We start from the raw sequence: 13,435 nt of genomic DNA on the forward strand, positions 1-13,435 counted from the left end.
GGAAGTGCTGGCGGTGGGCGGGGTCGCCGGGAAAGGAGGAGAGGGGACCTCGTGGAGAAACATTAGGAAGGGCAGGCGGGGGAGGAGAGATAACGGGGCGTTGAGTGATTTGGCGGAAGGTTTCTAGAGAAGTGCTCCGACAAAGTAAGGAGATGGGCCGCCCGAAACCGGCTGCCCGGAATAGGGCCGGCTGCCTGGCGCCTGGGAGGAGCCCCGCGTCCCGTCGCGCACTGCCCTTGGCTGGCTGAGCGTGCGTCGGGAGTTGAGCCGTGCTGCGTACCAGGAAGTGACTCTCCCAGCAGCAGCTATTCAGGCCGTTGGCTGGCTTTTTCGTTTGCTGCCTCAGGTTCGTAAGAGGATTTATTGGTTGCAAAGGTATGGGGCGTACGTGGAGAGCTTGGAAATCCCGATTGAACCCTCACTGTACAGAAAACTTCTTACCGAGCCAATCTGCGCGCGGGGCGGGGCATTGAGCAGGCCGGCTGGGACGCCAAAGGGACCTACTATGCTCTCCATACGAGGTTGTGTCCAGCCCTGCGTCAGCCTCTGACCTCAGCCCTCCCCTGGCTCTGCACACCCCGCCCAAATTCAGTGAGAGTCTTAATTACAGACAAGGTGGGTAGAACTTGCCCAAAGAAGAGGTGGGTGGAGGGGCTGGTGAAGCGGTTTGGTTGGGTAAGGAACAGACTGAACATGGGTTTCAGTGAGGACTCAGCACTACACCCTTATGTCTGTCTGGTTTATCCAGGAACTGTGTCTGGGACTAGGCTAACTGAAGGAAAAGTGAACAGAGAGTGGAAGCAGGATCCTTGCTTGAAGAAGCTCCTTGACCCCACACGGATCAGACCTACCACATAGTCTTCATATTGGAACCTCTCTGAGTATTTCAGGCAGGTTAGCTATCCTAGCCCTAGAGACTTAGTCTACCTTCCTATCTGGTAGCTCTGGACCCTATCTGGTAGCTCTGAGTCCCTTTCCAATTAATTCCTGAGGTAGAAACTGAGCAGATTTCACACTTTTTTTTTTTTAACCCAAGCATTTATTTAAAACAGGAAAAGCTATGAAAAGAAAACAGTCTTTTCTGTGGGTGAATGCCCCCTCTGACATCAAGAAACAAATAAATATAATTCACTTTGACTGGTATTATTTTGCCCTGAAAACCATATTTCACTGTAGAAATTCATATGATGAAAGGCTTACTTTACCAGGAAAGATGACTGGTTGGCAATGGTAGGGTCCTATTTGAGACCATATCTGATGATTTGGTGGAAGAAACCTAGATGGACAAGGGCCCTCCTACTTGGGGGGGTACAGAACAAGTGGAGCACAGTCATGGTGGCATTCACCAGTGAGAGGACCCATACACTCAAAAATTTTTTGAATGTTGTGGGGGTATGGATAGCTGTCTTCAATCCTCAGCTCTCCTTTCCCTTCTCTGCCAATCCTTAAATGAGCCTGCACAAGAAGGGGCCAGTATGACTCCATCTTCCTGCAATGTGTACCTCCTCCTCCCCTCCTAGTGCCCATTCCTTATTCTTTGTCTCTTACCTCTTCACTCATTTCCTCTCTCTGGCCTTTGCTTTTCTTCATATCAATACATACCTTTGTGTCACTTTAAAAAACTGTTTATTACAGGTCACACGCTCTTGATAGTAATAGGTGGTCCAGGGCAGGCCTTAAGATCACCACATTCTAACAGGCACTAATGCAGAATATTATGTTGTGTTTTGTTTAAGTTTCCCACATAATTTTACTTATCTTAACAGCACTTGCATACTTTATTACATGCTACTAGTTTTGTAGGTGTGACACGTAGAACCATGAAGAAGTTAAGTGATGTGCTTCATATCAGAGCCTAAGGAAGTTCAGCGACTTGTGTTGAATGCCTGCTATGTTAGGCAAAGCCCTGGCACTTCATATTTATGAGTTTGTTTAATTCTTAGCACAACCCTGAAAGGTAAGTGTTACTAGTCCTGTTTTGATAGGTGGTGACACTGAGATTCCTAGTGCTTAAGTAACTTGCCCAAAGTCACATAGCTTTTAAGAGGCGGAGCTGAGGTTAGAATATGGCTCCAAAGCTCGTGTTCTTAACGACTTGCCTCATTCTGGGAGTAAATTGGGTGGAGGGTGCTATGTATTAACACCTGAACTTTGGGACAGCTAAAATCTGTTTTGTTAGAAATTTGAAATTCCTCCCAAATGCTTCCATGTTATGACAGTTGCTTTCTTTAGTACTTTGTAAACACACAAAATGGTATATGGGCTAAATATTATAGCACCCATGTCATCATCCTTTAAGTTACCTAGTGGTCATGGAATACTAATTTCACAGTAATAAGAGGAAGCCATGGAGGAATCTATTAATAAATCTATTACATACATTGGAGGTGTGTGTGTGTGTGTGTGTGTGTGTGTGTATGTGTATTCTGAATTAGGTATGACTTAACATTGGGATGTAATCCAAGGTAGAGGACAAGGGCAAAAAGGTAATTTCACAGCTCATCATTAAGGTGTCCAGCCAACTCCATTCACATATTCTTGGTGCTCAAACAAGTTACACAGCAGTGATCAGGCACCATAAGGTAAATAGGCAAAACACTGAGTCCCATGTTAGAGGAAAAGTGATTCCTTCTTCCTTCCAATAAGAGGCCCTCACCTGTTCTAACTATTACAGCTTTTGCCATTTAGTTACTCTTACTTTAACTCCCCCCACTCCCCCCTCCAATCTTGCTCCCCCTACCCAGTCCCATACTGTCTTTAAACATCATGACACATACTGAGTTTTTGCCAGATGCTAGATGCTGTGCTCAGACCTTTCCAAACTTCATCTCTATTTAATCCTCTGCTGGCTACTTTTTATTATTTATCCTTTATTTAATTCTTATAACCACTATATGAGGTAGGAATGATTATTGTCTCCATTTTACATATGAAAAAAAGAAAGGTGATAGGGAATGATTAACTTGCCAAGTAACTAGTAAGTGGTGGAGCCAGGGGACCACCCAGGTCTGCCGCCTTCTAGGATCTGAAACCTTCATTTGTCCCTCCTGTCTGCCACTTACTATTGCCTTATTCCCTTCTTTCTTTGGCCTCAGACATACTGGATATGTCAGTGCCTTACCTAAAGGCATCTCCCTTGGCCTCTAAGCTCCATGTTCTTCTGGGTCACCAGCATCTCTTCTTATTCTCCAGATATTGCCTTTTTCCTAGACGTAGTCATTGGCCTTTTGCTCTTCTATTTACTGAAAGCTATTTTTTTAAAGAATCTTACACCTTGTATTTCTTATAGACATTCAACCAAATCTCTAGCCCTGACTTCTCTCATGACTTGTAGTACTGCTTCTGTACTTACTTGTTAGACATTTCCACTTGGATACTTTCCTTACAACTGCAAACACATGCATCAAACACAAACTTTTTAAAAACTATTTTTAATGTTTTTTTCATTTTTGAGAGAAAGAGAGAGCACGGGCAGGGGAGGGGCAGAGAGAGGGGGAGACACAGAATCCGAAGCAGGCTCCAAGCTCTGAGCTGTCAGCACAGAGCCTCATGTGGGCCTCTAGCCCACGAACCGTGAGATCGTGACCTGAGCTGACATCAGACACTTAACTGACTGAGCCACCCAGGTGCCCCATAAACACAAACTTTTTTTAAAAAAAGTTTATCTCTCAAAAAGAAATAAACATTAAAAAAGTTTATTTATTTTTGAGCGAGCGAGCGAGCGAGAGAGAGAGAATCCCAAGCAGGCTCCATGCTGCCAGCACAGAGCCGTACATGGGGTTCAAACTGTGAGATCAGGACCTGAGCCAAAATCAAGAGTCAGACGCTTAACCTACTGAGCCACCATGAACTTGCTTTTTATTAACATCCCTATTTCATCTTCTCTACATAAGCCTCCCTCAACTCACTGTTGCCTTTACAATAATGTCCGTATTTTATTCAGGCATTAAAGCTCTTCCAGATCTCACTTTGATGTAAGTTTTCAGCCTCATTTCCTCTATTCCCTAATATGAATGACTGTTTTAGCCAGACTGGTCTAGCCATTGTCCTACAAACACCTGATTCATCTACCACATCCTTTTAGAACTGGTGCAAGGCTTACCTGCTCTGGGAAGATTTTCCTGAGCATTTGTCAGGAACTAAACATATTGTGTTATTTATTATTGTCTTTTCCTGCATCTGCACTTAAACTTCTCAATTAGATTGTAACCTTTGTGACCCTTGTCATATCTTGTGTGGCACAGTACCTTGCACGTAGTCAGCACTTACTAAATATTAGTTGGCTGATTGGTTTTTGGGTGGGAGGGTAGAATATAAACAGGGATTAGCCATAGAAGTGTATCCAAGGGAGTTGAGTTCTTCCCTGGAGGACAAAGAATGTATTTTTCTTACCTTTTTATTGTGAGAACCTAAGCCAGTGCCTGACATGCAGTAATTCAGTTCCTTTCAGCAGGCCTGCTTTTACCAAGTATTGACTCTGCCAGGCACTGTGCTGGGTGCTGAGTTTCCATAAGGGTTTGTAAATGAATGAAGGGGTTTGGGAGTTGTGCTTCTGTTTCCCAATTTCTGTTTGTTCACCTTTCATGCAGGTGAATTTCAATATTTCAGTGCTTGGCAGGGATTAAGAGAAGAGTCCCAATGCATAGCCCGGGGTGTTTCTTCTCCAGGGTGGATCTCATCTCCAAATGAGGACTGCTTCCCTGGTATGGCACAGTACCTCCAGGTTGGTCACAGCTCTTTTTGGGTAGAGCATGTAAGGAAAACTTCACCCATGTGATAGGCAAGAAGTGTCAAAGAGGACAGAAAAGTCAGAAGAAACCAAGCCATCTTGGACAACTCAATGGTTCCTGGGAGGAAAGTTAAGGCCCAGGCTGATATCCTTTCCCCTTATTAAGTCTGAATCTCTGGGCTTACTAAAATTCTGTATGTCTGATGTAATTAACATGGCATTGCAAGGATTCAAGGGCGGGGGTACCCAAATTACGATACCCAGGACAAACTTGAAGGCATTGGAGGAACATTGATGGAAATGCTTTGTGATGGCAGAAAATAGTCTCCTTGCCTCTACATGTGTTTTTCACAGAAATGAAATCCTAAACTGGGACCTTGTCTCTAAGAAAAGGTCCAGGGCAGGTATGCTGAAAATCAGGGATCCAAAGAGAGATCAGATGGCTTACAAATGAATAGTCCTGTTGCAGCCATGCAAACACAAATATACCTCAATTTATGCAACAAATGTATTTTCTAAATCAAATTATATTTTAAAAGCATTAGGGAGGTGAGCTATTTAAAGGAACCCAACAGTGAAGCGTTTTGTAATATGATTAATTACCTCCTGATAAATCTGGATTTTTCTTATATTAAGTATGCCCATCTGTTCTGCTTTGTTAAGTAGACAACGCCAAAATGGGCTCTTCTTCTAGACTGTATCTCCCCAGGTACATGAGAGTTAGGTTTTCTGAATAAGCAAAATGCCAGAAAAAAATGGTGGCAGGAAGTACTTATGCATAGTAGGTAATCAGTACATATTTATATAATGAATGAAGTCCCTGAATTATTTTATTTAAGGCTGGCTGATGTTGTGATGCCACTCTGGAGGCTGAGCTATGAGGAACAGCTCAAGGTTGGTACCCAGCTTAAGTCTTCACTCCTCCGTTCTGTCAGGGTGAATGGTGCCAGACTTGTAGGGACCTTGACTGGACAGCTCTACCCAGATGCTCGAGCAGGTGCTTAAAATGCTAATGAAATTTTAACTTTACGCTTGTTATGTCTTCCAAACTCTGTAGCCATATATCGAAATGCCTTTTCCTTTCTCTCTTGCTTGTTTGTTATTCTTGTAGCTCTGTATGTGTGAGTAGCAAGTACTCTTGCTGCTTTATATATAGTTGCACTTTCTAACACAGTAGCCACTAAGCTACATGTGGCTCTTTGATTTTAAATACAGTCAATTCTGCTATAATGCTTGCTTTAAAAATGGAAATTTGTTTCAAGGGGATTGATAGATCAGGGAACAATTTGAACATAACGCACATTTCACATTGGCTTAGGAGTGATTTCGTCCACAAGAAACACCAGATGAAAGAAAGAAACTTCACCCTGTAGAACTGAGCTGCATAAGAATACATAAAGTGAACATGCACACATACCTCAAATGTCTACTGGTTACCACAGTGCACCGAGTGTGTTATGAACAACACTCAGCCACATCTGCTGCTAGATCTTTCTGTGTGTGACACACAACCCTCCTTTTACCACTTCATGATAATTCACAAGTGGACAGACACATCCACAAGAAAACTTTAGGTCTTTGTCAGGGTAAAGTGCCATCCTTGTGGTATACATCTATACATTTCTCAATCATTTAACATGCGGAAAACTGTATTACTCTTTTTGTTAGGTTCCTATTTTTTTTTTAAGTTTATTTATTTGAGAGAGAAAGTGTGTGTCAGAGTGGGGGAGGGCCGGGGGGCAGAGAGAGAGGGAGACAAAAAGAGAATCCCAATCAGGCTCTGCACTGTTGGCACAAAGCCTGATGCAGGGGCTCAAACTCATGAACCGTGAACTTATGACCTGAGCCAAAATCAAGAGTCGGATGCTTAACCAACTGAGCCACCCAGGCACCCAGTTCCTTTCTTTTCTGTATGCATTACCGATAAAGTTTTGGAATATGTGTGCCTGACACACAGTGCTCATCAAGACAAGTGTACTTTGTGAAAAAAATTTATGTATATTTATTTTTGAGAGAGAGAGACAGAGTGTGAGCAGGAGAGGGGCAGAGAGAGAGGGAAACACATATTCCAAAGCAGGCTCCAGGCTCTGAGGTGTCAGCACAGAGCCCAACGTGGGGCTCAAGTCCACGAACTGTGGGATCATCAACAGAGCCGAGGTCGGATGCTTAACTGGTTGAGTCATCCAGGCCCCCCAAGACAAGTGTACTTTTAATGCCCTGTGATTTGTTTTGTGTGATTTTGTATAGCATAGTGTAGAAATCCATATGTCACATTATAGCAGAGGTTAATTAAAATTAAACAAGATAAAAACAGTTCTTCAGTCACACGAGTTTCATTTCAAGTGCTCACTAACCATGTGTGGCTTGTGGTTACCATATTATATAGATTATAATACCAACATAAAACATTTCCATTACCACAGCAAGTTCTACTGGACAGCACTGACCTATAGGTTGACTGTTCAATCTGAAAGATCAGATAAAGTGAAGAGGTTACACAAGAGCTCACTCTGGACCTTTCTTCCAATACTTTCTTATGTCTGTTGCTGTTCCCTCATTATAAGTTCCTTATCTGCTGAGATCATGACCCAAGAATCTGTGGGACAGCCTTCTCTTATCTTGTTTGTTTTCCATTCTTTTGAGGTTATGCTGTATAAGACTTTTTGTTTCATTACATATATTCTTTTGTAGGTGAAATTTGAAGCTCAGAAGAAAATTTTACAGAGACTAGAGTCTTACCTCCAAATGCTCATTGGAATCAATGTGACATCTACACCCAGACCTGAGGGGCTCTGTTGTCTTCTCCATCCTATTATACCCTCTGTAAAGCCACCACTTCCCTATCCTTTATCTACCAAGTCCCCTTATTAGCTATTAAGCTAATAATATCAGCCAGCACTTCCTGGGCACTTCCTGGAGCCCTGTGCTAAGTTATTAGCATGCATCATTGTTTAGTTTACTGTTTATAGTCACCCTGAGGGGTAAGCACTATCATTTTACAGATGAAGATGTTGAGGTTCAGAAAGATTAAATAATTTGCCCAAAAACACATCTAGAAAGTGCCAGAACTGAGGTTCATACTCAGGTCTATTGGATGCAAAGCCTACTTTCTCAACCACTACAGTATTTTCTCCTTAGAAATATTTCAGATTTTGGAAACCTAATGAGGCCTCAAAGAGGCAGAGCTTAATTTATGGCAGAGGTTGGCAAACTATGGGCCTTAGGCCACATTTGTCTCCCACTTGTGCTTTATTTTGTAAATAAGGTTTTATTGGAACACAGCTGAGTTCACTTGGTTATGGATTGTCTGTGTCGTCTTTAGCGCTGCATGGATGAGTTAAGTGATTGTGACAGGGACCACATGGCCTGCAAAGCCTAAAATTATTATCTGGCCCTCTACTGAGAAAGTTTGCTGACCCCCAATCTTTATGGCAAGATTGAAACTCCTTTGCACTATGGAGTATCTGTGGAGTGTCTTGACCTCAGCTATGCACTTTCAAATATGCCATACCTTCCAAGTAAGCATCATTTTTTGCCCTCATGAGAGAACATTCTTAGATTCCTTTTACTGTTGTTCTCTTTGGTTTCATTTGTCCTGTTGTGCTTCTCCTGCTCTGCCTTCTCCAGCCTGTCATCCATGGCTACCGGAATAAGTCCACCTTCTCTGTGAACCGAGGTCCAGATAGCAATCCAACTACCTGGGAACTTGGAGAGGTCAGTTGAAGGTCATGACTAGTAGAAATAACAAACCAAGGGCTGAGAGCAGAGGGAAGGTACAGGAATAGTGTCAATGGGAGTGGAGAAGGGTGGAAACTATGGCAGCCTTAAAGGAGAAAGATGAAGTCTGATGCAGAACGTGATCACAAAGTTAATTTTGGATGCTTTTTAGTGGGTAGTCATTGTAACATAGTGCTAGGAATCACAACCTTCACCCTTTCTTTTAAAAGTCCTATGCCTGAGCCCCAGTTAGCACTTAGTAAATGTTAATGTTGTTGCTGCTGCCCATACATTATCATCATCATTTTATGCTATTTTCTGTACTAGGAGCTCCTCTTTTTTAGAGAGGCACTTTTTCTATTTCATAATCCATATCCCTAAAATCTAGAGTTTTCTGTCATAAATCTGCCTTAAAATAATTGGTAGGGGAGGTTAGTGGTGGTGACAGAAATCACAATGGCATANTGGCATATTTCTGAGTCTTAATCCCAGTACCCATTCCCAGATTCCATTCCTGAACTTTCCATTTACCCATTTTCAACAAATCCACTTGAAACACTATCATTTTATATTAGTCACACTGTTTAATACCCATATGCTTAAACTATAGTTCATTAGGGCAGGCACTTGGCTTTTTCCCCCCTCTGTGTGCTGAATTAAATGAGTATATGATGTCAGTGTTCTATTATTCAGTAACAAAAACAAGACCCATTAACTTTTATTTCCTGTTCATGTTAAAATCTTAACAGAAAGCAGACCTTGTCATATTGTGCATTTGTAGCATGTGAGAAAATTTTGAGGACTGGCTCCATTAAGAATAAAATCATAATGGCTNTCAAATCTGTGTATGCTTCTCTGAAGGAGGGAATTTGAATTGCCAGAGATTTTCTTTTAAATTATCTTTTATCAAGGAAACTGTGTAAATCAAATTCTTTTTCTTTCTTTAGGCAGAAGCATCATCTGTGTGTGGTCTAACCATTTGAAAAACATCCCCAAGAAACACAATCAAGTGGCACAGGTAATGAGGAACAAAGGCTGGTTGAAGATGACGTGATGAGGCATTGCAGTCTGTAATAGTAGCGTCCCTGACATTTTAATAATAGAGTGGCTTCTGGTGCTACAGGGGAGGAGGGGCTCTTTTCTGTAAGCATACCTTGTAACACGGAGAGAGAACATTGCTAGTGTTTCATTTCTGGGAAGGTGGAGATCAGGAGAGGGAACTTTATCCATTATTGTACATGTCAGGTATCCAAGGAATTTAATAGGAAGGAGGTATTAGGAGAGAGGTACTAAGGAGGGCAGTAAAACAAGTGGCAAGTGTCTGAAATATTTGGAAGACTAGTGCTTTTGGCAGAACAGACCTGAGAAATACCACAAGGGATATAAGTGATAAGACATCTACATCATAAGGTTGGCCTCTAAGACATTTTTATATCCTTCTCCTTCATGCACCTACTATTTATTGAGTGTCTCCTGTGCATCTGGCACTGTGCTAGGTGCTGGGGATCCAATAATGACTGAAACAGATGTGGTACCTGCCCTTGTGGAACTTAAAAAAAAGTCAAAAGCCTTGCTTGTGAAAGCTGAATGGGACTCCCAGCTGACTCTGTTGTTCCCTGTTGATTCTTACCAGCACACACCCTCCTAATGATTTAGGTTTCTGACACTTGGGTGGTGCCTTCTAATAGGACACATCTTTTTTAAAAAAAATTTATTTTAGAGAGCAAGAGCATGTGTGAGGCGAACGTGATAACCACTACACTACGGAAACGCGGCTAGAGAGAGAGCAAGAGCATGTGAATGGGAGAGAGGACAGAGGGAAAGAAAGAGAGAATCTTAAGCAGGCTCCATGCTCAGTACGGAGCCCAATGTGGGGCTGGATCCCACTACCCTGGTATCTGACTCAAATACAGGCCAGATGCCCATCGTAATAAAAATAATACTATATATATTATAGCATTAGGTTGTTCTCACTTTTTTTTTATACCTTTATCTCTCTTTCTGTGTTAGTGGTAGTGACATTCTATTCCATTAAGATGATAGGATAACCCTAGTTTGCACAGATTTGAGGTTTAAATATCTACTCTTGAGTCTTATGTCAAAATATGGATTTTATGGGAGCAGAAAGCCAGAGCACCAAGACCTAAGAAACAGTCTTTAAATAAAATACTATCAAAGGGGTTCCTGGGTGATTCCGTTGAGCATCTGACTCCTGCTTTTAGCTCAGGTCATGATTGTGCAGCTTTATGGATTCGAGCTCCACCTCAGGCTCTGCACTGCCAGCACGGAGCCTGCTTAGGATTCTCTCTTTCCCTTTCTCTCTTTCTGCCCTTCCCCCACTTTTGCTGTCTCTGTCTCTTTCAAAATAAATAAACTTCAAAAAAAATTTTTAAGGGGCACCTGGGTGACTCAGTTGGTTAAGCGTCTGACCTCGGCTCAGGTAATGATCTCATGGTTTGTGAGTTCGAGCCCCCTGTGAGGCTCTGTGCTGACAGCTCAGAGCCTGGACCCTGCTTCTGATTCTGTGTCTCCTTCTCTCTGCCCCTCCCCACTCACACTCTGTCTCTCAAAAATAAATAAACATTTTTTAAAAATTTTTAAATACTATCAAAGAAATATAAGTACATAATTTTCAAAACCAAATACTACAAACAGGTTAGTAAGGAAAAATTGTGCTCCTCTGCCTCACCCCTCCTTGCTCTTTAGTCTTAATCCCCTGAAACAACAGCAATTATTTTGCTATTTCTTCTGGTGTTCCATATTTCCAAATAGTACATTATTCTCATGTATTTTGATTTATCGAAGTTACATATTATTTGTTGACTTCCAGTTATGGCATATAAGAATTTCTTTCTTATTTTGTCTCTCTTCTCAAACTACCCTTTTTCTTCTATGTTGATAGCACAATTCTTGGCAAAATTATTATTTAGTGTTTACATTGTTATAGCTATGTAGATATTCACTCCTGAGCTACATACACATACTATGATTATATTTTCCTTTATTGTGCAAATTTTCCTTTCATTTTTCATTTTATATTGTGAAGAATTGAAAACATATAAAAGTAGAGAATGTTATAATAAACCCCAGCTTCTATTACCCATATCTATTACCCAGCTTCAACAATTATCAGTATGTGTACAATCTTATTCTATCTATACTTTCACCCACCTCACATTCTACCAACATATTTGGGTTAGTTTGAGGCAAATTCCAGACATTATATCATATAAAATGTAAATACTTCAGTGTGAGTTCTAAAAGAAAGAACTTAGGGGTGCCTGGGTAGCTTAGTTGGTTGAGTGTCTGACTTCGGCTCAGGTCATGATCCCATGGTTCATGAGTTCCAGCTCCGCAATGGGCTCTGTGCTGACAGTTCAGAGCCTGGATCTTGCTTCAGATTCTGTGTCTCCCTCTCTCTATCTCTCTGCTCTCTCCCACTCTGTGCCACTCTGTGTCTCTCTCTCTTTCGAAATATTTAAAAAATAAAAGAAAGAACTTAATTTTTTAAATGTAACTTCATACCATTATTATACCTAAAAATAAATGTTTAACCAATATCATCATATATCCAGTAAATGTTCAGATTTGACACCTATTTATCACATAAATGGTTTGAGTTTTACAGTTGTTTTTTTTTTTCAAATCAGTATTCAAACAAGGTTTACACTTTGCATTTAATTAACATGTCTCTTCATTCTCTTTTAATTTGTAAGTACCCTTCCTTCTTAATTTTTTTGAAGAAACCCGTTGGTTTTCCTGTGGAAATTCTCGTTCTAGACTTTTAAAGTTTATTTTTAATTATTTTGAGAGAGAGATAGAAAGCAAGTGGGGGGAGAGAGAGAGAGAGAGAGAGAGAGAGAGAGAATCCTAAGCAGGCTCCTTGCTGCCAGCACAGAGTCCAATATGGGGCTTGAATCCATGAATGTGAGACCATGACCTGAGCCGAAGTCAAGAGTCAGATGTTCAACCTACTGAGACACACAGAGCTGTTCTCATTCTGGATTTTGCTTATTGAATTCTCATGATGTCATTTAATGTTCTTCCTCTATCCCCTGTATTTCCTGTAAACTGGTAGATCTAGAATGTTGATTAGGTTCAGATTTAATTTGAGGTGAGAATATTTTTTTAAAGAAATTTTTTCAATGTTTATTTATGATTGAGAGACAGAGAGAGACAGAGCATGAGCATGGGAAAGGCAGAGAGAGACACACACACAGAATCTCAAGGAGGCTCCAGGCTCTGAGCTGTCAGCACAGAGCCCGACATGGGGCTTGAACTCACAAACCTCAAGATCATGACCTGAGCTGAAGTTGGACGCCCAACCGACTGAGCCACCCAGGCACCCTGAGGAGAGAATATTTTTAATGCATGTATGTCTATAGGCCCTTTTGGTGATGTTAAGATTGAACAGTGGATTCAGTTCAATCAGGATGATCTACTCTACAAAATTTCCTGTCGGGGCCCCTGGGTGGCTCAGTCAGTTAAACAACTGACTCGATTTCTGCTCAGGTCATAATCTCAGGGTTGTGGGATTGAGCCCTGTGTTGGGCTCCATGCTGGTTGTGGAGCCTGTTTAAGATTCTCACTCCCTCTGTCTCTCTGCCTCTCCCCCATTCATGCTCTCTTTCTCTCTCTCTCTCAAAAAAAATTGTTAGCTTTTCACATAATGGTTTTAGCAGCCATTGGTGATCATTGCCTAGTCTATCATGTCATCTTCATTTATTAGTTGGAATTCTTCTAAAAATCACTTTCCCTTATCAACTATTTGGTTACCCTGATGTACTGATACAATGAGGACAGGGTAAATCCTTGGTTCTTTAACCTTCTTCAAACAATGATCAGTTAAATTTGTTTGTTTCAGTATCACTGTGAACTCATGGATTTTTAAAATGCTTGACAGATTTAAGTCTACTGCATTTACTATTATTTTTTAGTACTCAAATTGTTCCATTTTTAACCAATCAGAACATCTTTTCATTGTCTCAT

General features: G+C 41.3%; 1 protein-coding gene across 1 annotated transcript in view; it reads left to right on the top strand.

The window, feature by feature from the left end:
• TRMT2B (tRNA methyltransferase 2B) overlaps positions 1 to 13,435 on the top strand; it is a 61,013-nt gene that overhangs the window by 18,686 nt on the left and 28,892 nt on the right. Inside the window, 9 exon segments of the mRNA XM_077745299.1 lie at positions 185 to 346; positions 430 to 615; positions 2,466 to 2,582; positions 4,594 to 4,858; positions 5,547 to 5,623; positions 7,421 to 7,552; positions 8,357 to 8,420; positions 8,423 to 8,443; positions 9,394 to 9,464. Of these exon segments, the coding sequence (XP_077601425.1) occupies positions 185 to 346; positions 430 to 615; positions 2,466 to 2,582; positions 4,594 to 4,858; positions 5,547 to 5,623; positions 7,421 to 7,552; positions 8,357 to 8,420; positions 8,423 to 8,443; positions 9,394 to 9,464 (1,095 nt within the window).

This window comes from Crocuta crocuta, unplaced genomic scaffold (genome assembly GCF_008692635.1).
Source record: "Crocuta crocuta isolate KB4526 unplaced genomic scaffold, BGI_CrCroc_1.0 scaffold588, whole genome shotgun sequence".
NCBI classification, from domain to species: Eukaryota; Metazoa; Chordata; class Mammalia; order Carnivora; family Hyaenidae; genus Crocuta; species Crocuta crocuta.